The following is a 24,829-nucleotide window of genomic DNA, read 5'->3' on the forward strand; positions in this document are numbered from 1 at the left end:
GTCACATATGGTAAGCACCTAATCAAAATGACAGTACAGAATTCAACAAGCATTAAGAATTGGGTCCTTAGCTTAACTTAGTTTAGCTTCCTGGCTATATTTACTTGAAGATCTCTTTCTATCTGATCTAATAGCTGCTCTCTTTAGACCAAGCAAAATATAGCCATCTTTCTGACCAGCTTGCAGGAAAAACTCTTTATTCAGACCAAGACTTACAACATAGTCACAATAGAAGATAGATTTCAAGGGCAGGAAAAGATAAAGGCTTTGAAGTAACAATTCTTGGAGAGTAGGGGTAAGGTGGGGAGAACCTCCCACTATCCCATAATTATTGTCCTAAAAAACTTGGTTCCTACTGTGATAGTAGTACCTTTCCAATTGTCAAAGATAGGAAGCTGCTTGAGTTAAGGTAACGGCAAAGATGCTGTCTTCTGCTGGAGGACTCAGTTACCTACTCATATATATGCTTAGCTTGCTCTATTCCCTCCTATTGGCTTCCCTGGTAGTCAGCTATGAATGGGAGAAGACCTACAAGGGGGGGACAGGTGGTAAGTGAAGAGGAAAAGTCACTTAGGATCCTTTTTTTTTTTTCCCCCCCGAGGCTGGGGTTAAGTGCCTTGCCCAGGGTCACACAGCTAGGAATTGTTAAGTGTCTGAGATCAGCTTTGAACTCGGTTCTCCTGAATTCAGGGCTGGTGCTCTATCCACTGTGCCACCTAGCTGCCCCCTAGGATACTATTTTTAACCAGTATTTATTAATTAATGATTTGTGGCAATTTTTTGGGGGTCTGCAAAACGTTCACTATAAAAAGACTGTTTTTCTTCAATTCTATAATCTTGAAAAGTTGCTAAGAGGTTATAGTGGATTCTGGAGAGATTTTATTTAATTGGTTCACAATTCCCATTTAAGTCAAAATTAGGATGCTTCTAGGAGAGTGATGTCATGCCCAAACAGAAAGAGACCACTACTGTACACATGGGTTGCATCTTGATTTTAAAAAGTGACATATTAACATCACCTATGTTTTATAACATTTTGTATTTACTGAGTTAAATAGTTTCAAATTACATTTAAATTTGGTTCAGGCTGCCCTTATGAGAAACTGTGATTTGCATACGGCCCTCTGATTAGAACCTCTACTCTAAAGTATTCCTGGGTTTCTCACATTTTTAAAAACTGACTTTCAATATCTATTCTAATATTTTCTCTTAGTTCCCCTGCTACCTAATTCCACCCAAGGAGGTGTATCTACTTTCCAAGTAAGCAGCTATGCCAATTTAGTTCTGCACACTATGACCCACTTATGAAAAATAAATGGCATTAATTCAAGTATTTCTTCATTCACTCTTTTGTACTTCTCTCACCCTTTGCCCAGTTAAAATATTCTCATAAAAGTTATGAAAATCTTCTCCCTCCACTCTTTTCTCCCACAAAAATCAAGTCCAGTAAACAAAATTCAGTTTTTACAATTCTCTAAGCTATTAGGTATAAATTAAGATGAGAAGCTATTTTTCAAGGATGGAGTTTTGATTTTTTACAAAAATATCTGCAGCCTTCTGAATAGGTCCCATGATTGTGAAGAATGTGCTTCCATGTAATTGAGAAAAAAATAAAATTAAAATTAAATGTTAAAAATTTTTTTAAAAAGAATGCACTTCCACTGGGAAATTTCATTAATAAGTCCTTCCAATTCCTTCATCTGAAATGTTACTTTATTTTGAAATCAATAGCTAAAATGCAAGAGCAGCTTTGGTTTTAAATCTCAATTCACTGCAAAAGTGAATCAGCTTTTTGCCACCTGATCCATCATATCCAATTGGCTAATTGCTGACAATGTTTCTTTTGAACTCACTTCCTCCCATCATGATCTTTGCATAAAGGCTAAGCCATCAGCAGAATCTGGAGGTAGAGGGGTAAAAGAAGATTATCTATTTGGGTAGTGTAGGCTTCCAGGAGGGAGACTATGCTGATAGACCCCAAAATCCAAGCATAGCTGGCGTTCAGGTCCACCCTAGTGTCAAAGATTAAGATCAAAGCCACAGAAATGATTTGAGCAAATATGGAAGTCATTGTCCCCTCAAAAGTCTTTAGAGTTCCAGGCCAATGGATCTCTCCCACAGTACTGCCAAAAATGGCAGCAATAGTGTCGCCTACTCCCACAGCCAACACTCCTGCATAAGGGACCAGAGCCCCCACCCCTCCCAGGCTACCCTTGGAGGCACAAGGTCTTGGGAACAGCCAGACAGGGAGGGACATGCCCAGCAACAGGTAAATGTGAGTCAGGATGAGAGGGCCACTGTCCCTTTCATCAAGAAAAAGGGAGAGCAGATTCCTCAGGGTTTGGCCCAGGGGCTTAATTCGAAAGAAGCGAATATACTCCAGGAAGATAAAGACAGCCAGGCAGATCACAGCTGCAATGTATAGTAAGAGTCGGTCAAATATGAGCCCCGGTATGTAAGTGGCCACTATGATGAAGTGGAAATACTTTCGGGTGATTGTGGAGGCCTGGTGCTTCTTTGACTCAGAAGACAGTCTCTTAGCATTTTGGTACATCACAACGAGGCACGCCGAGGCGGCTAGCAGGGACCAGTAGATCAGGAGGTAGACACGAGTTTCTGACTGGAATAGGAAGTGGAACAGCCAGAATAAGGGGTTCTCCCGGATGAGGTGGTACAGCCAGGGCACGATAACACCAAGGCCCCACACACCTGTCATTAAATGGAAGAAAAGGGAAGAAGCCCAGGTTCCGGAATCCATGAAGACAAAGAACATGCTGAAAAAGACGCCTATGATAACCATCCCCACTACCACTACCAGGAGAAAGAAGTCCACCGGGTCTCCCCGACCTTGGATAACATTTAAGGACCGCTTGATGAGTTGGTTGAGGACGAAGCTGACGCCCCCTAAGATGAGCAGCGCTTCTCCTGGGGTGAAGCATCTGGGGAGCAGGTACAGGAGGATCATGTTGAGGTAGACAAAGATCAGCAGGACCTCCAGCACCTCAATCACCTCTGCCACACTCAGGGAGTGTTTCATGATGTAGATGATGATGCTCCCGGACAGGCCGGAGATCACACAGGTGTTGGTGGGCACCGGCCTGGTGATGCCCAGGGCCAGCACAGACAGGAACAGCGCCAGCGCCATGCCGGTGGCTGCCACCACAACGCCAAAGCGCTCAAAGTAGACGTTTCCTGCCCCCTCACAGCGGGTCTTCATCACCACCCCCAGGAGGGGGATGACCATGGAGGCCGGCAGGAGGCCGCTGTTAGCCGTGGTCCTGAACTGAAACACTGCAGCCCCCTGCTGGAGCAGCCTGTCCCACTTGTACTGGACATAGAAGGCCTGAACAGCCAGGGCCACGGCGCACCAGGAGTAGCGGTCCCACATGCAGCCGTGGACGCTCAGCACCACGGTGAACACGATGGCGGCCTCCCCCAGCGTGGCTCTGCTCGTCATGGCTGCAGCCATGGGACTGCCCTCAGGTCGGGCCAGCGCGGCGACGTCTCCTTTCCAGAGGGGTCCGGACCATGGATGAAAAGGAGGGAGTAGTCCTTTCTCTCCTCACCTGCGCAGGGGGACGTTACCAAGAGAAAAAGGGGCAGCTGGTCAGCAGCTGCTGCAGAGGCCCCGAGGCGTCGGAGGGCCGGGGACCCGTCAGCCCCGGAAGAGACAGGTGTCAGTGACCCCCAGCCCCGAGCAGTCACTGCCCACTATCCGGGTGAGAGGCTGGTGAGGCGCGACCCAGCCGGAGGGAGTCCTGAAGCCGACACGCTTGCCCTGTTCCCACCTCCTTTTCAGTGACCTGGGTGCAGCACTGCTTGTCCCTCAGCCCTTCGGTTTTCCGGTCCTCCAATGCAGGTTTCCACTTCTCAGGAAGCCGCCATCTTGATCCTGGAAGGTCACGTGACACATAGCGCGCAGGATGAGGGACGGAGGCGGCAGGTAGCTTATCCGCCTCTTTCCATTTGACTCTTCGGCCACGCCCCTACGTGGTCACGTGAGGCGGGCGGCCCAGCGCGCGGGCTGCCGCGCGGTCACGTGGGAGGGACGCGAAGATGGCGGCTGCCGCCGGCGGGCTCTGTGTGAGGTACGGGCCGGGGATTCTGGCTGTTTCCGAGAGGGAATGGGGAGAAGGAGCAGTGGTAAATGGAGGGCAGGAGACGGAGAGAGGCCAAGATATAGAGGGAGTGGAGGGATCGGCGCTGGGGACGGCGGCGGTATTGGGGTGTCGGCGACGAGACGGTTACTTTCAAACTGGCCTCCGTCCCGGGCACGAGGCCCCCAGCGCGCGGAGGGGAATTGGCAGAGCGGAGGATTGAGGAGGCCTACACATGAGCAGCCCCTCCTCCCTCTCGTGCGTGACCGCGCTCGCCCGATCCCTCCTCATTTTTCTCTCCCCCCACATCCCCCCAAAGCTGGTGCTGCAGTCTCTGAACTCCTGCAGACCGGGGGCTGCCCCTCCCGCCCGGGGGCGTGTGCCTCCCCTGGAACCGCCTCCCACTGCTGGCCGGGCTGGGGCGGGCCTCCCGTGGCGAGACGGGCCATCCCCGGTGAAGTGGCCTGCCGCCTTTTCCGGATCCCGAGCTCGAGAGCTGGCAATGACAACTTCATTCATTAGTTCAGCAAACTCTTATTAAATTTTCTATGCAAGGCTGTGTTCTATGCAGTGAAAAACAGTAGGTGTGAAGTGCAGAAAGATCTAATCCATCATTGTCATGTTCAGGGCTCCTTGCAAACATAAGTTCTAAACACTAAAGAAGATTTTTTTTAAAGTTAATTGGAAAAAAAGACATTCAGGTACAAGATTCTAAGATTCATAGTCGTTTGATTAATCTTTTACTTTAGTGTGTAATGCAGAAGGCAACCTTTCCACCAGGCCTCATCCTTAAGTCCAACACAAAAGGTCTGTGTGAGGCACTGGAGTGTTTGCTTTTTTTTTTTTTTTTTCCCACTGTAGAATTGAAAGAGGCCATCACACTGGAAAGGATCTATGTTTTCCTGACATTGTGCAAAGAGTCATCTCTGGAATCAGAGGACTCAGTTTCTTAAAGTCTCGTGATTGATACCCACTGTGTAACCTTAAGTCATTTATCCATCCTGAGATCAAGTTTTCTCATCTGTAAAGTGAGGGGATTTGGTTTGATTGTACTTCTGAGATTCATTTTAGGGAGCTATAACCATAGACTGTGGTAGACAATGACTATAAGACTGTTATCAGTATACCAACTTTACTAAGTAGAGAAAGTTTTGGCTACCAGGAAATGTTTTTTTCAGCTATTATTGAAAATAACATTATGTTGTGCTGGAAAGAGAAGAGGGGTTTAAGATCATAGTATTATAGACTTAGATCTTGAAGGTATCTTAGAACCTATCTAAAGTCCACTTCTTTCATTTTAGGAATATGTGGCAGAAAGCTGAAATGATATGCCTGAAATCATACAGCTAGTAAGAATCTAAGGGAGTTGTGAACTGATCTAGCCATTCTAGGGAGCAGTTTGGAACTATGCCCAAAGAGCTGTCAAACTGCATTCCCTTTGACCCAGCAGTGTTTCTACTGGGCTTATATCCCAAAGAGCTCTTAAAGAAGAGAAAGGGACCTGTATGTGCCAAAATGTTTGTGGCAGCCCTCTTTGTGGTGGCCAGAAATTTGGAAACTGAGTGGATGCCCATCATTTGGAGAATGGCTGAATAAATTGTGGTATATGAATGTTATAGAATATTATTGTTCAATAAGAAATGACCAGCAGGATGAGTTCAGAGAGGCCTGGAGAGACTTACATGAACTGATGATGCTAAGCAGAAACAGAAGAAAATTATACACAGCAACAAGAAGATTATACAATGATCAATTCTGATGGATGTGGCTCTTCAACAGTGAGGTGATTCAGGTCAACTCCAATAGACTTGTGATGGAGAGACAGCCATCTCATACAAAAAGAGGACTATGGAATCTGAATGTGGATCACACATTGTTGTTGTTTGCTTTTTTTTCTTTCTCATTTTTTTTTTTTTAACCTTTTGAACTACTTTTTCTTGTGCAGCATGACAAATGTGGAAATAGATGTAGAAGAATTGCACATGTTTAACATAAATTGGATTACTTGCTGTCTAGGGGAGGGAGTGGAAGGAGGGGAGGAAGAAAAATTTCTAGCACAAAGTTTTGCAAGGGTGAATGTTGAAAACTATCATTACATGTATTTTGAAAATAAAAAAGAGTCAAGGGATTTGAACTCAGGAATTCTTGAATACAGCACCGTACCTGGAGAGCTTTGTTGAAGATGGAAATTTCCATTCTGATGACATCATGGCTATTTCAATGTATGCATGACCTGATTGATATAGATTTTTCCATATATGACTCTTGATCATGTCCTCTTGTGAGATTCAGTATCTCCTGTGTTCAGGGTGTTGTGCCAGGCTTTAGGATAAAAAAGATGAAAGGCACAGTCCCTGTCTCTAAAAGTTTAGTTTAATAGCAGATAATCTGTAGTATATAATAAGTATAAAGTGAAAATTCTGTGTGAAATCTGAGAGGGATAGAAAGGGAAGCTGACTTGTACTCAGATAACTTAACACAAATCAGAATGTGATAAGTACATAAAATGGAGGTTTAGCTATGGAGCCTTCTCTTGCAGGTTATCTCAACTTTTTGTGCCAGGATCTCGAGACTTTGTAGCAATTGTCTTACTCTCTAGTTTTTTTTGTGTGATGCTATAGAAGCCAAGATCAAAACAGATTAAGTGTCATGCCTGTCTAGGTTATATAGTTAGTATTTGAAGCTGGACTCAGATCTTCCTGACTTCTAGTCCAGAGCTCTGTCTATTATGCCACTTAGCTGTTCATTGAGCTACCTATCAAATTCATATCAGACCCTAGAAATGGTATCCCTAACTTAGTAAAATATATTTCTAGTTATAGAGTAGTTCATGGTCTGTATTAGAGTCAGCTAGCTCTCCATTCTTCCCAAGAGAAGCTGCTTTTCAAGAAAAAGACTCAAACTTCTTTTTAAAATGTCTAGGTTCTTAGGTCAAAAGTTGAAAACCTAGTTTTTGACTCATTGACTACCTTGGATAAATTATTCTACTGTACTTAGCCTAAACTTTCTCCCAAATATAATAAAAAAGGCAAATAATTCATTATTATACTATTGTAAAGCAAGGTCTTATAGGCTAAAAAGAGTTGTCAAAGAATTACTTTGAGTTCCTTGAAAGATGTGTGTATATAAATCAAGGAGATAATTGTTCTATAAAGTAAGGGAATTGGACCAGAGTCCCTTCCTGCTTCAAATCTACTGTCCTATTCAGAAATTTTCTCTTGAGAAAGTAACCTGGAGATTGAATCAGGGAAGTGTTAGTGTTTTTCTTATATCCCCGTTGTTTTTCAGCTAATGTATTTCTAGAAGGCTTAGCTGTGTGTGTGCATATTAAAAACAAAACTAGAACTGCTACTTAAAAGAATTTTGTTGTGAAACTTGAATCTTAATTTATACAAAAGTTGCCATATTTCTCTCTGTGGACTCATGAGAATCAGCAGGCATCTTTTATTTATTGGCCCTGTGGAATATCTGTTTAATATTTGTCTGTTAAAAAATAAAAAATCATCTCATCAAAGTTGCATTGCTCTATCCAAGTTTTGAATCTTAGTCTGTAGGACTGAAGAAAATTAGTTTTCAAACATATTTACCCAAAGTATTCAGCCAGATAAATATATCTAGGGAAGATAGCTTTTGTATCCCTTTTCCCTCAATTAATCATTACAATACTTAAATGTATCAGGGAGGCAGTGTGGTAGAATGGAAAGAGCAGTAGCTTTAGCATGCAGATCCCTAGGTTTAAATGACTATTTGTAGCTTAAGCAGATCACTTAATCTTCCTATCAAATGAGGATATGGACTAGATGGCCAGTTGAGTATATTCCAATTTTGAGTTTGTGCTTTTGTGTGTAATAGGCCAAATGGAGGGTTCTGTTTTGAGTTTAGAAACCAGAAGATTTGGGGTTTCTTTTGTAAAACACGTATATAAGGTACACCTTTATTTAAAAAAAAAAATCCTTATTTATTTTGCTGCAGCAATTGGGGTTAAGTGACCAACCCACACAGCTAGGAAGGTTGAGTGTCTGAGGCAAATTTGAACTCAGGTCCTCCCAACTTCAGGGCTGGTGCTCTATCTACTGTACCAACTAGCTGCCCCCACCTTTATTTTTAATATGATAAATAGTATGGAGTAGTGGAAAGGATGCTGGACTTGGGGTCCAAAAAACTTTGGATTGAATCCTGACTTGGATACTTCCTAGTTGTGTGACCATGGATTAAATCATTTGGTCTCTCTAAGCCATAGTTTCTTCATCTCTAAAATGGAGAATAATAATACCCACGATACCTGCTTTACAGAATTCTGAGGTACAAATAATTTAATGTATGTAAAGCATTAAGCATTTTGCAAACCTTAAAGCACCGACTAGATATCAGCTATTCTTCTAATTATCTTTGAGCAATGAATTTAGGGGGGGGGTCCTTCTAATAATAGGTACAGAACACTCAATGAGGGGAATTGTTAGTTGTAGCTGATACTTTTTCCCTTCAAGTGGCAGAACTTAGCAATCAAATACAGACTTTTAATATATGTTTAAGATCTGAAACATATCTTAAATTCTGAAAATTTGAAATTTCTGAAAAATTAATTTGAAAATTCTGAAAAGTATCTTTCGGACTAGAAAAATAAATTTCTATTATTTATATTCTTTTTCAGTGACCCATGTGGGAACTTTATCCCTATAAATCACAAGCCCTCCATACTTTAGTAGAATTTTATGAGTTGCTTTTGTCAAAAATTTATCATTTTAATAATTAGCCACCTGGTGATGAGCCTCTTAAAAATTTAGCTAGGATGGTCTTTAGACGACAGCAAGACATATCATCCAACCCATACATTGATCCAGGGACCTTTTGTGAAATATTGTTCCTATCCTCTTTATTCTTCTTCATGTGGCAGCCTCCTGAGGAACCAGTACTGTACAACACATTTTAAAATTTAATTCTATATTGAGTGGCAGAGTGGTGAAATAGATAGCTATCTTTAGGAGCTAGAAAGACTTGAGGTTAAAATCTTACCTCTTATATATGCTAGCTGGGTGAACCTGAATGAGACACTTAATTCTCATGGATTTATAGGCAACACTTAAGAGACTAAAATTTGTAGTGAAGTTGCTGATTTGCATTGGTAGGGTAAGTAGTATCGTTTGGAAGTTTCCTATAGCAGTGAAATCACAGGGTCCAGTCCTTGTCCATAATTCTAGGGTGTTTCTAAAAAAAAAATCATGTTTCCGGAATGACCAAAGGGTATGATATTTCAAAGAGCTATAGAACCATTAACAGGCAGCATGAAATGTGTATAGAAACCTGACATTAGAAAAAGGAACACCTAAGTTCTATTCTTTTTGTTTTGGCCATGTATTCATATATTCATGTGTTAATGTATCAAGTTCTCAACTGCTAACTTGTCAATTATAAGTTACACACAGATGCTGAGTTATTTTGGCATAATTTTCTACATCTACAAAATTGAAATCAGATCCAAAGCAAAAAAAAGATAGAACCAACATGATTTCTCTTTTATAATTGGCTCTGAAGTTAAAATATTAAAAAAACAATTTTATAATGGGTTTTATACTTTGATTAATATAGCTTTCCAGAAGTGAAATTGTTTCCTTTTCCAGTCTTATTTTTCATTGATTGTTGAATGTTATGAGGAGGATGCAGATAGAAGTATAAACTGATGAAACAACTTTCATCAATCTCAATCTGAACAAAAAAGGCATCCATAAAATTAATCTTATTCATTTCATTTTTAGCAAGAGTTGAATATTTCTCAGAACATCAAAATTTCTATTTTGTTTTATTTGTACACTGAATGTCACAATTAAAAGCTGATTCCAGTACATTTTCAACTTTGTGTTCAAGTGACCAGTTTGCCTTCTGTATTTGAAAATATCAAAAATTACCTGTTGATTTTCTCTCTTTACCCAGGAGCAGTAGAGAACTGTGGACCATTCTGCTTGGAAGATCAGCTCTTAGAGAGCTAGTAAGTCATGGTTTTATTAAAGCAGTTTTATTGGCTTCTCCAGGTAACTTGTCATATAAAAGTCTGTCTTCGTTTTGTAGTAGAAAGATAAGAAAGTTACTTTCTCTTATGCCTCCTGTTTGTTAATGTATTCACCATAGTCACTTATTCTCTACTTCCTTCTTTCCTATACCGCTTAACATTTTGGCTTTTATACTTTGTTAATTCAAATGATTCTCTTTTGAAGAGATAACAGTATTACTTGCCTTTCAAGGGCTGGAGTTTACAGAGCAAAGTTGGGGAGTTTGCTTTCTCTATATCCTAAGGAATATCCTTAAGGGAAGTCAAATCTTTTTTTTCTTTTTGCTTTTCTTTTCTCTTTGTATTCCCTACATTCTAGCTCACTGAGTAACTTCTTTAAATCAAAATGGCTGTGGTCTATAAGAAATATCCTCACCCATAGTCAATTAAAAAGTATTTTCTTCTGATTCTTTGGTGATAGGTGATACGTTAAAAATAAATATTTTGCTGGTAGCTCTTCAACATTATGTTTGCATTATTGTTACTGTTATTATTGAATGCAGGAAAGATTTATTTTACATTCTTGTAAGAATAGGTACCTATATTGATAGACACATTTTTGGAACCACAAAGGTATTGCTTTATTTGATATCCTGAAGAGCACATCTTTTCCCCTCTTCCCTCTTTCTTCATTATTTGAGTGTTACAGAAATTACAGAATATAAGTCCCTACCTCTCATTCTGTAGCCAGTTCTTCCCCCCAAGGAACTACTTTTTTTTTTGTGGTTGCATTATTGCTTTGCTCTTTTTCAGAATCAGATCGAGTCAGAGTTGAATAAACACTGGCAGCGGCTGCTAGAGGGACTTTCATACTACAAACCTCCCAGGTGTGGTATAGTCTTAAAGCATCTTAGTTACAATAATATTTTATGATAGGCAGGCAGTCAGCAAACATTCATTCAGTGCTTCCTTTGTGCCCAGCATTGTGCTAAAGCAGTTTAGAATGACGATGGAGAGTGTCTTTGACATCAGGAATTAGTGATAAAATTGTGATCCTGACATTAGGAAGACCTAGATTCAAACTCTAAATTTGTGATCCTGTTTTTGATACATCCTAGCTTTGTAATTCTTTGTAAATCACTTTACCTCTCAGGCAACTCTTTTATTTGTCTAAGACTTAAGTTGTAAAAATAGTACTAGCCTTCTAGGAGTTTCCTACACCAGTGAAATCATAGATCCAATTCCTGTCTCAAGACAAAGTATTTCACAATTTCCATGGAGTTTCATATATAATTATTTTAAATTTATACCAGTTTTCTGAGGGAACCTGGGATTTTTATTTTCATTTTACAAATGAAGAAACAAGCCCAGAGTGAATAAAAATTATTTGTGTAGCACTTTATAATTTATAAATATATTGTAGTAGAACAAGGAGAGCATTGTATACAATAGCAACAAGATTGTGTGATGATCAACTATGATAAACTTAGCTCTTAGCAATACAATGATTCAAGACAATTCCAATAAACTTGGGATGAAAAATGTCATCCACATCCTGAGAGAGAACTATGGAGACTGAATAAAAATTGGAGCATAGTTTTTTCACCTTTTTTTGGTTTGCTTTTTCTTTCTTGTGATTTTTCCCTTTTGTTTTGATTCTTTCACAATATGATAATAGGGAAATATGTTGAAAATGATTGTATGTGTGTAATCTCTATCAGATTGCTTGCTATCTTGGGGAAGGGGGAGGAAAGGAAAAAAACTTAACAAAAATGAATGTTGAAAACTATCTTTACATGTAATTGGAAAAAATAAAATACTATTACATGGAAAAACAACCATATTCTAGATATTTTCTCATTTGAGGTTCATATTAGCCCAATAATGCAAATATTATCTCCATTTTACATATGAGGAAATTGAGGTTCAGAGAGGTGGAGAACCCATCATGAGCACTTGACAGAGCTAGTAGAGTGAAAGAACTTTGGATTTGGATCTGAGTTTGAATCTTGGACGAGTCATTTTAGTTTCTTTGAACTTCACTTTCCTTATATCTCTCTTAATTTCTATTTCAGTGTTCTTGCTAATATACAATGCTTCTACTTTAATCCAGAAGTTCTTAACTTGGGATCTGTGAACTTCATTTTAATATTTTGGTAATTTTCAATATAATAGATTTCCTTTGTAATTTTACAAATCTTGTTTATATATTTAAAAATGTTCTGGGGAGTCCATAGTCGTGAGATTGTCAAAGTGATGCATGATTGGAAAAAGGTTCACACTCCTGTTCTAATTTGACTTTAGCAGTAGCTAACTTATTTCATATTTTTCTGGGATTTTCAGGATGTTCAAATCAGAGATAAAAGTTTTGTTCTGAGTAATGGCTAATTGACTCACAATTTTTCTTAGAGAATGAGAGCTCTTTTTTAGAAATGACAGCATTGTAGAAATCCATTATCATACTGATGTCAAGAGACAATAATTAGACCAGCATTTCAAACTTTCCATATTGAGAACTTTTCTGTGAAGAGGAGACCATAAACCTTAATCATCTGATTAGCAGCTTCCATACATGTTGGCTGCCCTCGTTAGAATGTCAGTTCCTTGAGAGTAGGATTGTCTGTTACTGTTCTGTTTGTAAACTTAACATTTTGCACATAGGAAGCATTTAATATTTTTTTTATTTGATAAACAGGATAACTGATTTGATGATTTAAAAAATTAAATAGTTTTTCCTTAAAGAAAAATCTAATTATATGAATGAGTTTTGATTTTTCTCAGGGTAGAGAGAAGCACCAGTGTTATTTCTGTGGTAGGTATCATGTAGATTGATTGTGTTTTTGTTTTAGTAGTTTTTCTAGTGTGCTTTATCTCTATGTGAGAGGTGATGCTAATATAAATACTTGTTTCTGTCAATGATAACTTATGTTTTATATCCAACTGGTTTTTTTTTTTTTTTGCCATTCAGAGTGATAGAAAATGAGTTACAAGTGTTTTCGTTTTTTTCTTAGTGCAAGTTCAGCAGAAAAAGTGAAAGCTAATAAAGATGTGGCTCCACCACTGAAGGAGCTGGGGTTGAGGATCAGCAAATTTTTGGTGAGAAAAGTTCAACCTTAGCTTCAAATTATTCTTGTAGATTTTATATGAACATCTGTGTACTGTGTCTGAAAACAGTCATGTTTCAAGCTGTAAAGCTTTAAGTCCCAGCTCCAAACTACTACTGTTTATTGTGTTTCAAAAACAATGCCTGAATATATATATGTGTGTGTATGTATATATATATATATATATATGTATATATGGTCTTTATATTAATGAGCTTATTAAGTTAGCATCAATTTTATATCAATTTCAGAAACGGAGAAAATTATGTGTTTTAATGATTGTGACTTACTGATTTGCTTGTTGCAATTTAAACTTTCTGGGTAGAGGAACAAAATTGTTATTTCATATAATGCTACAAAGGGAATATTTTGTTTGAGTTAAGAAGACAAAAGAACAGTGGAACCAATAAAATAATGGAACATGTCTCCTTAAATTGTTGGAAGAAAATAGTATCTGTGTCCCATAACCTTGAGTTTTTAAAAAAGTGTCATGGAAGTTTGCTCATTGGCTACTGATAGCTTTTATTCATTCCAAAGAACAAACTTTTGAGATATTTTGTATTCTTTTTGGGAGAAGGGTGGAAGGAAGAATATTGGGTTTCTCTATCTTTCCCATTCTGTAAATACAGTGGCCATTCACAGACCCAGTTCCATTATTAATTGACTTGGAAGCTTGGACCCGTTCTGTTTCTAAGTTGGGCCCATTTACACTTCTGTAGGCAAACTGGTACTTAGGCCTTGTTCCCAGGAGGGGCTTACCATATGAGCCCAGACTTCATGTGGATATTTTATTGACTTTAGCCTACTGCAGTTGAGAAACCCAGAACACAAGTGCTTTACCTGCTTTGACTTCTTCAGTAGCAGGGAGTAGGCATGTGCCACCATACCTGGCTTTGCTAGGTAGCATTATGTATACAATCATTGGATTTGGAATCAGGAAGATCTGAGTTCAAAACCAGTAAAAAAAACATTTACTAGTTGTTCACCTTAGAAAGGCACTTACTCTCCATTTGTTTCAGTATCCTCATCTATAAAATGAGGATAACAAAAGTGCCTGACTCCCAGGGTTACTGGGAGAATATAATAACAATAGCTAACATTTATGTAACTCTTACTATGTGTCAGGCACTGTGCTAAGTCCTTTACAATTATCTCTTTTGACCCTCATAGCAATTGGGAGGTAGATACTATGACTATTTCCAGTTTACAGATGAGGAAATAGAAATTAAATGGTTTGCCCAGGGCCACAGAACTAGAAAATGTATGAGGCAGGAATTGAATTCAAGTCTTCTTGACTCCATGTCTAGTATTCTTGACCATTATGCTATCCAGTTGCCTGAATTAGATAGATAATAATTGTAAATTGTAAAATAATTGTAAAGTACCTGGCATAGTAAGTGCTATTTAAAGGTTATTGTTGTTGTTATTTTCTTTTGTGGCTTGTTTGGTGAAATGACTCTTCTCAATATATTGTTATATATTTTTTTTGTTTCAGGGCCTTGATGAAGAGCAGAGTGTGCAGTTACTTCAGTGTTACCTTCAAGAGGACTATAGAGGGACCCGGGACTCATTAAAGGTTTGTAGTTGTGTCCATTTTAACCTTTGGTTATCTCTCATTTCTGAAATTCAGTAAACTCACTAAATGAGATTTATTCAGTCTTCAGTAAAGTTCTCTAATGTCCTGTCATGGGTAATTAGACTGCATTAGTGGAGTATAAGTTGTGACAGGTCCTGCAAAGCTTTTATAGCCCAATGATGGATTCTGTTGTTCAAAGACTAGCCTAGCTAAATTCAGAGAGATTTGTTGCAAATTGCCTACAAAGTGATGAATTTTTAGCTGTAGCAATCCTCAAAAACTATCTACTCAGTTATAGAAATGTTACAGTCTACAATCTGTGTAGTATCTACAACAATGGTGGTGCTAACCATAACTACAGGTTTTGGATTTTGATGAGGTAAGTGAAATATACCCTTAGATACTTGAGGATAAAAAGATGTTCCCTAGTGTTGCTAAGATGATGAGTACAAAAGTTACTTTAAAGAAATAAATTAATTATCCTCAATGTCTGACATTGCTTTTAGTACTGTGATGGCATTTATTTTATGTTCATTTCTCTTATAGACAGTACTGCAAGATGAGAGACAGAGCCAGGCTCTAATACTGAAGGTCAGTAGTAGCAACTATTTTCATTCTTTTGAATAAAATTGGCTATCAGAGCCTTTAGCTTGATTGCCCTCAACATTTTGGATTCCTGCTATTTGCTGGACCCTAGTTTACCATTAGGGAAGGGATGAGCTCTTTGTGAAGGAATCTGCTAACTCATCTGTGAAATAAGAGAACTTTTAAAAGAGAGTGTTTTTGGAAGAGGAGTCTTTTCATTGGAGGTAAGAGCATGCTTATGGATCTGAAGGAGTTGGATTAATTGATCTCTAAAGTGTCTTTCATCCCTAAATTTGTAATCCCTAGTGTTTTTGTTTTTCTCCAATCCTAAATCCATCAGAATAATTCTTCATTTCTTTACTTTCTCCTTCTCTCTCCCCTTCCTACTTTTCACCCAGTCTTTCAGCAACATCTTTGCTCTCAAAAAAACTTTCCCTTTAAATTTAAAATTTAAACTTGACTATATAGGCTTTGAAATAGTTTCCTAATAAGTAGCTTATGAGAAAGTTACACCTAAGAAGTTGTTTCCAATTGGTTAAAATATAACTCCATGTTATTCTTGTAATGGCCATCATGGGCTGTGTGACTTTTTTGTTCTTTCTGGTTTGCTTAAATTTTCTGTATTTGAGAGCTGATGCCAAATAATTTGTTTGGAAATATATTATTAATACATTATTATTAATAATTTTCTCACCTATTGACTCATGAAGGTTTTCTTTTAGATTCAAAACTTTTTTCCTCATTGGTTCTTGGGCTTCTATACCCCCTTTTGCATAATTACAATTAATTTCTAACTTTGCAACCACAACTCTAATCAGCAATAAACATTTAAAAATATTTTTGATTTTTGGTTTTGTATTTTCTGTACTTTAAAGAATATTTCTACTTTCCTTCCTCTCCTATCACTTATAAAATTAAAGAAGGAGAAAGAAAAGAGCAATTGAGTATAATTAACTCACACACTGAAAAAAATCTGACATTGTATGCAGTGAACAACAAATAATTGAGTGCTTACTAAGTTTAGGGCATTATGCTAGATGTTGATATAGATGCTTTTGGTCTTTACAGATTGCAGATTATTACTATGAAGAAAGGACCTGTATTCTACGTTGTGTTTTACATTTACTCACTTATTTCCAGGATGAGAGGCATCCCTACAGGGTAATTATTTCCTGGTTTCATGACTCTCTATGACATTGTTCAAATTGTTGTAGCTAATGTACTATACATGACCTATGATCATATACATTTGAATATTTCTTAACAGTAACTACAAATAGTTGTATTGTAATTTTTTTAGGTTGAGTACTCTGAATGTGTTGATAAATTGGAGAAGGAGCTAGTTACCAAGTACCGGCAACAATTTGAGGAACTCTACAAAACAGAAGCACCAACATGGGAAACACATGGAAATCTCATGGTATGGCTAGTATTATGTCTTTTCTAGTTCTTAATAATTGTGTGCTTTTGTGTGTGTGTGTGTGTGTTCCATATTATTTGTTTAGAAACATGTGCTTCTCTCCTCTAAAAAATTATTGGTATTAAAACAGTTCAAAGGAGACATGAAACATGTTGCTGTCATTAACAAGGAATGCTTAATTCTGCAGAATAGCCCTTTTACCTAATAGTATTCACTGTGATAATTTATTTTCCTTGCCTCCTGAAAAGTGACTAATGGAAGTGTTCAGTTTCTTCATTGTTCTGAATGATGATCTCATTTCTTTGTAAAGCATTTCCTTTCTGACTGCAAGGAGTTTTTAGGAATACATAATATAAAACAAGTTTTAGCAATGGATTGTAAATATCTTTAAGACAATAACTTAGGTAGTTAGCTACAGTACTGCAATATAGACTTTAGTTTACAGTTGAATTTATTTACTTGTTTAAATATTGTATCCCCTTAAAAGCAAGCTCCTTGAGAGCAGGCCCCATTTTATTTTTTATTTTATATCCTCAATGCCTGGCATAGAATATGGAGTTAGTAAACGTTTGAGTTGAATTGAAATTCTGTTTTTTCTCTATTTCTTTTCTAAATCTCTCTTTTTGATCTTTTCTTTTTCACTTGGTGATATAGACTGAGCGTCAAGTGTCACGATGGTTTGTTCAGTGCCTGCGGGAGCAGTCAATGCTGCTGGAAATAATTTTCCTTTATTATGCCTACTTTGAGATGGTTCCTGGTGACCTGCTGCTGTTAACTAAGATGTTCAAAGCACAAGGGTTTGGATGTAGGCAGACCAATAGACATTTGGTGGATGAAAGCATGGATCCTTTTGTGGATCGGATTGGGTAAGTGTCTGAATTAGAATGGCATTTATCATTTCAGCATACAAGATATTGATTCTTTGTCTACAAATTTAGTGTACTTAACAGACACATTTTAGTTACTCTTATTTCCCTGGGAGAAAATGGACATGGTCCTCATTTGGTTGTTAGAGTAAGAGATGAGTGAATTCACTTATAAGATTATGTAATAAATTGAGAGTGGAATTAGGAGATGTGTGGTCTGCAACTTTGAATAGCAATAATAATGTACCATCCTTCATATGAAAAATGGAATTTCTCTTTTATTTTACAGGGCATGTATCCATCCCATCCCCCTGCCAGTCTGGGGTTAAGTGACTTGCCCAGGGTCACACAGCTAGGAAGTGTTGAGTGTCTGAGACCAGATTTGAATTCAAGGCTGGTTTCTATCCATTGTGCCACCTAGCTGCCCCAGGGCATGTATTTTAAGTTCTTAGCAGTATGGATTGATTTTTTTTTTTTTTTCCTTCCTTTTTCTGTTTTTCCCTTCCTAATCTTACACATGTGAGAAAGAGATGGCAGGTTTGGATTAAAGATGCAGTTTGGATTTTAGGCTTGCTTATGGGTCATTCAAAACTTGAACCTCATGCTCAATCTAATGGTCATAGGTTCCACAGAAAATCCATTTCATTGCAGCTCTGTTGCTCAAATAGAAATGGTGATGCTCTCTGGTTACCAGATCTGTAGTGTTAGATCTATATTTAATCCTCGCAGTAATTCTGATAAGTAGGTATTATTATTATTCCTACTTTATTGATGAGGAAACTGAGGCTTAGAGAAGTTAAGTGACCTTTTCAGGTTCAAAGTTGCTAGTAAGTATCAGAGGCTATATGTGAATTTAAATATTCTTGACTTCCAGCACTTTATCAGCTATGTCTGGTGATAAGAAGTCTCATCTGGCTTTGTTATTTATGAAATCTCAGAACTGTCAGGACTAGGAGAACTTTCTTAGGATTGTGGTTGTATAGCTACAAGGGAATTTATAAGCGGCTATCTAATCATCCTAATTTTACCAATGAGAAACTAAAGGCAAGAGAGGTTAAATTTATTAATCAAAGTCACACAGTAAGTAGTGAAAGTGGGATTTAAACCCAGGTCCTTTGACTTGAATCTAATATACTTTTTGCTATGTCTTGTTAATCTGATGTCTACTGTATGTAAGGACTTAGTAAGAGTTTTTGGTTTTTACTTGGACTTCATAAATGCAATATGATGTGATAAGATTAATGCACCTTCAATAATATTTGAGAAGTGGTGGGATAAGAGAGATACAGCAAGTTTAGAGAAGGATAAAGTTCAAGTTTTCAAAGAAGAAAAGAGGACAGAACAGCAAATTATAGATTAGTGATATTGACTTACATTCCTTGGGTAATTATAGGTCTCATTGAAGAGAATTGAATGGCTTCACCAAGAGTGAATCATATCAGACTAATCTAACATTTCCTATTTTAGCAGTTAATGAATGGAATAAATGAAGGCAATGTTATAGATAAAGGTTACCGTTTCAGAAAGGATTTTGATAGTCTTCCTGTAGAGATGGAGTGAAATGGCCTAGATGATGATAGAATTATCTGAATCTACAACTGGATGAATAATCTCTCCTAGAGGGGTCCTCAGTGGTTCTGTTCAGGGTGGCAGGTAATCTCTAGATTCTCTTCTGAGTCTTATACTAGTTAATAATTTTGTCAGTTTTGATTCAGAAAAAGACATAGATGGCATAGGAATTCATAAATTTGCAGGTGACATTTAGCTGATAAGAATAATTAGCACATTAGATTGATGAATCAAAATCCAAGACGATTTTTACCAAGCTAGACATTGAACTGAATCTTACATGAAATCCAGTAGGGTTATATATACAGTCTTACATTTGGGTTTAAAAAAAAAAAATCAACTGTATGAGATGGGTGATAATGATAAGGGATTGCCATTTTTGTGTCTTTTTTTTTTTTTTTTTTTAATTGTTTCAAGTTTATCCTGTATATTAGTTGAGACAAAGATGGGCGAGGGACAGGGGTTTCCTTTTCTGCAAGAATGTTTTAAGGGGCAGCTAGGTGGCGCAGTGGATAGAACACCAGCCTTGAATTCAGGAGGACCAGAGTTCAAATCTGGTCTCAGACACTTAACACTTCCTAGTGTGTGACTGTGGGCAAGTCATTTAACCCCAGCCTCAGGGGGCGAAAAAAAAAAAGAATGTTTTAAAACATTTATTACTTTTATATTGTTTAGTAAAATAAAAAGAAAAAAGTTTAGTGAACTTCAGGCTCTTTTCTTTCTCACCTCCCCATTTTGCTTATTAAGTTGTTGGATATTGTTTATTTCTTATTCTAATAAGCCCATGCACCATTGTCAAAGAAAATGAGTCACTAAGATGATGTGATAGTCAAGAAAGCCAATGTAGTCTTGGATTATATTAACAGATGTTATTTTCAGAAATGAGCTGAAAGTTCTTTATATTCTCCTCTGGTTAGAATATATTTGGAGTTCTGTATTCATTTTTGTGCTTCACAGTTTAAGAAAGACATGAGTAGCAAAGCAACTATTTTGACATATAAGAGTTGGTGAAAGGCCTTAAATCCATGCCTTAAGATAATTGCCATATGAAAAAATTAGGGATTTTTAGCCTGGAAAAGAGAAGACTTGGAAAAATCTGATAACTGTTCAAATGGAAGAAAGGCATGCTAGGAAAAGATTAGGAAGAAAGAGGAAATTTTAGACTTGTTCTCTTTGACTTTAGAAGGCAAGTTGATGAATACAATCTAGAAGGAATCTAGATTTCCCAGCACTTTCAGTTTGGAATGCACTAGGTTTCCTCTCTTGGGTCTGCTACTTGAGGCTTAATGCCCACATTTTAAATCTGTGCTCCCTTTTGGGTACAGCTTGGACTCGATGGCCAGTGAAATTGTTTTCAATTTTCAGTAATTCTGTGCTTCTGGGATCTGGTGGAATGATTCTTGTCAGGTTGGCAGAGTCCTAGCACAAGTAGCCCTGGTGGCAAAGGGTAAATTCTCTAAAGTATCCAAATACCTTTTTTGGGTGGAAAAGGAGGGAGGCAAGGCAACTGGGGTTAAGTGACATACCCAGGGTCACATAGCTACTAAGTATTAAGTGTCTGAGGCCAGATTTGAACTCAAGTCCTCCTCACTCCAGGATCAGTGTTATATCTATTGTGCCCTCTAGCTCCCCTCCAAATACATATCTAATATATATCTTTAGCTTTTTTTCAAAAAAGTTTTACTGTTACTTATTGTCCACCACCTTTCTTTCCCATCAATTTTGTTTTATCAAATATTGTTAGTTTTTGTTTAAAAAAATTTGTAAAACAATTTTGCTTTATAAAAATAATAGTAATAGCATTTATCTAGAGCTTTGAGGTTTGCAAAGCACATGTTATTTATATTTGATCCTAACAATAATCCTGATAGGTAGGTGTTGTTATTATTCCTACTTTACAGATGAGGAAACTGGGGCTTAGAGAACTTAAGTGACCTTCTCAGGCTCACAGCTGCTAGTAAATATCTGAGACAGTATATGAATTTAAATATTCCTTCCAGCATTTTTATCAGTTAGCTATTCAACTTCCCTGCCTAGCTAGCTGAATTTTAACAATCAAGTATATCAAAGTTTTAGCTGTTTTTGAAAATTTATGCCTCATTTCACATTTCTAGTTCATCATTTTTCTCTTTAAGGAGGAAGAAGTATGTTTTATTCTTGGTGTTCTCTTAGAACAATTGTATTCCTCTTAGCTTTGTATTATCCAGAAGATCTTTGATTTTCTTATTTCATCTTTTTTTATGTGAAAATGATAGAATGTTGTGATGTCAATTGCATCCTATTTTATTCTCTAATCTAGAATCTCACATATAATCCCTTGATATTCTTTCTTTCTAGCTATTTTAGTGCCCTTATCCTGGTTGAGGGAATGGATATTGACTCATTACATAAATGTGCTTTGGATGATAGGACAGAGCTCCATCAGTTTGCCCAGGATGGACTTGTATGTCAGGTAAATGTATTTGGGTGTATTGTGAACACTGAATATGACCCTCTTTGACAGGATAGTTAGTTAATTAAATTAATTCCACTGAAGGTATGTACATTATCATATAGATTAAACAAAACATAATTTATTTCCCAATTTAGGATTTATCCTCAGGATTTCCTACCAATATAGATCAGCAACTGTTCTGCACCTTGTAGTCTTAGAAAACTGCCTGGGGCACTGAGAAGTTAAATGACTTGCCCAAGGTCATACAACCAATATGTATCAGAAGCTGGACTTGAACCCAGGTATACCTGACTCCAAGACTGGCTCTTTATGTACTATACCACATTGCCTCTTTGATCATTCAGTTTCCAAGAAGGATTGATTTTCTTTATCTTTCTTTTCCATCCATATTTTCTCATACAAAGATTGCAAGTTGCAAGATGAAGGTAATCCATATTTTGAAGGATAATTGATCAAATTTTAAGTGCTTTGTTTGTGATCCTTCTTGAAAATGAAAAAATCTATTGGTGAGGGTAGGATGCCTTTATCTCTTTCCGTCTTAATTCTTTTATTAGCACAATTTGTGATCTAAATGATCCTCACTAGAGCAGTGATGATTACTAAGATACTCTTGTGATGGTAGGAAGCAATATTTAATGGAAATCAACAAATCTCTTTCTTGCCCTATATTAGGATTCCACTGCTATTTCAAAGCTGTGATTGATATCAGCAATTACTAGTCTTTATCATTACTATTTCGTATGTACTAGCTATTTTTCTTTTCCTTTAATAGAATATGGACCACCTGATGTTGACCTTAGGGGATATCCCTCATCATGCCCCTGTGCTTTTGGCTTGGGCTTTACTCCGTCACACCTTAAACCCAGAAGAAACAAGTAGTGTCATTAGGAGGATGGGCAGCACAGCCATCCAGCTCAATGTATTCCAGTACCTGACACGGCTGCTCCGATCACTAGCCAGTGGAGGAAATAATGTGAGTCTTTGCTGCATATTTGGCAGAGAACAGAACACTTCCTTAAAAATTAACCTGTTCTTTAGTCCTGGTCAGAGTGGTAGTGAAATATTTTCTTCTTGGATTCAATTTCAGATATAACAAGGCTCTATAGAAAGTTTCTTGAAACTTATTTTGAGATTTGATGTGAATGGCATCATTTATCTATGGCCTAGTAAGGTAGAAATTTAATTAAATAGTTCCATCATGGTGACACCAGTAGTATTAAGTTAATTTCTTAGAAGCACTAATAGTTTTTTCCCAAGAATACGTGAGGCCTAGCTATGCTTTCTGTCAACGAGGTAGTATAGTATAGTAGAAAGAACAGTTGACTTGACTGTGCTACAATGGACACATAATTAAACTATCTGAGCCTCAAGCAACTCTCTTAAGACTTACCTACTAAATTATCCATAGAATAGAGATCTATAAAAGTCATTGGAGTCCCCACATGAAGACTTGGGAATCAATTGCCAGCATTGACTAATTCAATGAAAATAAACAAGTTATTTAATTTTAGTGAAATTCAGTTTTCTTCTCTTAAACATGAGTTTAAGCATTCTATGGCTGTGTGGTAATGTGTTTTGCATTTCTTCATATGTATAATGGATATCATATTTACTGTTTTCTGGGGGGGAGGGGGATGGAGCAAGGAAGAGAATATGATATTAAAAACAAAAATTTTTTTTTTAAAAGACCTGTATTATTTGAGAAAGCAAAATATACATAGTATGCTTGTAAACATTTTTTAAACGTAAGCAGCCATTAGCAGCAGTAGTAGTAGCATGTTATTCTTTAAATGAATTTTGATAATTTTGGTCATTCCTTCATGATTTTTTTTTTTTTTAACTTCTGTTATTTCCCTTGATATTTTTGATCCTTTTTGCCTTTAGTTAGGGGAGTTAATCAGACCTCAAATTCTTTTTTCCATAAATTGAAGTAGGGTTGTCCTGGATTTGAGAGTGGGGCTAGGTAAGGGCTGGTCTTGTTCCTCATTGAACTTTGGTTGCTTTGGTTTTACAGTGTACAACCAGTACTGCTTGCATGTGCGTCTATGGACTGCTTTCTTTTGTTCTCACCTCACTGGAGTTACACACTTTAGGCAATCAGCAAGTAAGTGTTGGGATTTCTTGTATCTTTTGAATGAAAGCTGCTAAAGGTACTTACCAATGAAATAGCCTTTCTGGAATAGTAGTTTGTGTACTTGATATTGGTTCTTCTCAGTATTCTGCTATTTTGGAAATTACATTTGTTGTCAAACCAGTTTGGAATTCATAAGCCATGAAAATTAGATATTTGGTTAGTTACTTGTATCTTCATGACCTGTAAAGGGTAGGTTTCTGATTTTGAACATAGTAAAGCATGAACTTGAAACAAATGAAAAGCTCTTCAGTTTCAAAAAAAAAACCCTAGGGAATAGAATATATTTTTGTCTTGCTCATATTTACAGATCATAAAGATCATACATAGTCACATGTTTAAATGGGAGAAGATTTGGTGTTTCTGGTTCATGAGGCAATAAGAAAAGACAGATTGAAACTACCAGCCAAGTCAATGTGTTTTCTTTTCTTCCCTTTACAGGATGTCATTGATACAGCATGTGAAGTTCTAGCAGACCCTTCTCTTCCAGAACTTTTTTGGGGAACGGTAAGTCTCAGGGTCTGAGGTGATATTTTCATTTCTGTTATAGAATTCTTTACATGAAAAGGAATTTCTTATATTGAGTCACTAATTCCTTTCCCTATTGGTAGCTTATCTTGATACAGACTTTCCTGTATGCCTTTTTTTGAGCCCTAGTGATGGGTTCAGGAAGACTTATAATAGTAATGCATCTGAATTCTTAAGAAAGTATTAGTGTTTGAGTTGTATATTTGACTTGTGAGACAATGGTTACCTAACAATGTTGTTCTCAGTATGAATAAAAGCACCTAATCCCAAAGCTATACCTAGTACTAATATACTTTCTTATGTTATATGGTGTAGTTAATCTGCTAAATTTTACTGAGTTCTACATATTTTAGGTTTCTCCTACCTCTGGACTGTGTTTTTGCACAGAATCAAAATATTTTAGGAAAAACTGGTATTAAGTGATATAATACTTAGGTTGAAACTCTGCCTGGTGGAGATTTACAATTTATTTTTGGTAGATAAGATATAAATATTTTTAATTCATAGATAGAAAA

At 37.2% G+C, this 24,829-nt stretch overlaps 2 protein-coding genes across 3 annotated transcripts in view; one reads left to right on the forward strand and one right to left on the reverse strand.

Annotated features, from left to right (window-relative positions):
* Positions 1-1,695: 1,695 nt before the first annotated feature.
* Positions 1,696-3,979, reverse strand: DOLK (dolichol kinase). The gene has a single exon (XM_074284933.1). It carries the CDS (start codon positions 3,467-3,469, stop codon positions 1,883-1,885), a length of 1,587 nt encoding a protein of 528 aa, XP_074141034.1. The 5' UTR covers positions 3,470-3,979; the 3' UTR covers positions 1,696-1,882.
* A 14-nt stretch (positions 3,980-3,993) lies between these two features.
* The window catches only part of NUP188 (nucleoporin 188), a 42,022-nt gene continuing 21,186 nt past the window's right edge, over positions 3,994-24,829 (forward strand). For both annotated transcript variants that reach the window (XM_074284931.1, XM_074284932.1), the window contains exons 1-13: positions 3,994-4,088; positions 10,026-10,080; positions 10,894-10,967; positions 13,092-13,176; positions 14,680-14,760; positions 15,307-15,351; positions 16,414-16,506; positions 16,646-16,765; positions 17,420-17,631; positions 21,538-21,652; positions 22,428-22,628; positions 23,670-23,759; positions 24,228-24,293. In XM_074284931.1, coding sequence (XP_074141032.1) covers positions 4,057-4,088; positions 10,026-10,080; positions 10,894-10,967; positions 13,092-13,176; positions 14,680-14,760; positions 15,307-15,351; positions 16,414-16,506; positions 16,646-16,765; positions 17,420-17,631; positions 21,538-21,652; positions 22,428-22,628; positions 23,670-23,759; positions 24,228-24,293 — 1,269 coding nt within the window. In that variant the 5' untranslated portion in view covers positions 3,994-4,056. The remainder of the gene's footprint in view (positions 4,089-10,025; positions 10,081-10,893; positions 10,968-13,091; positions 13,177-14,679; positions 14,761-15,306; positions 15,352-16,413; positions 16,507-16,645; positions 16,766-17,419; positions 17,632-21,537; positions 21,653-22,427; positions 22,629-23,669; positions 23,760-24,227; positions 24,294-24,829) is intronic.

The sequence above is a fragment of the Sminthopsis crassicaudata genome, chromosome 2 (assembly GCF_048593235.1).
Source record: "Sminthopsis crassicaudata isolate SCR6 chromosome 2, ASM4859323v1, whole genome shotgun sequence".
Taxonomy (NCBI): Eukaryota; Metazoa; Chordata; class Mammalia; order Dasyuromorphia; family Dasyuridae; genus Sminthopsis; species Sminthopsis crassicaudata.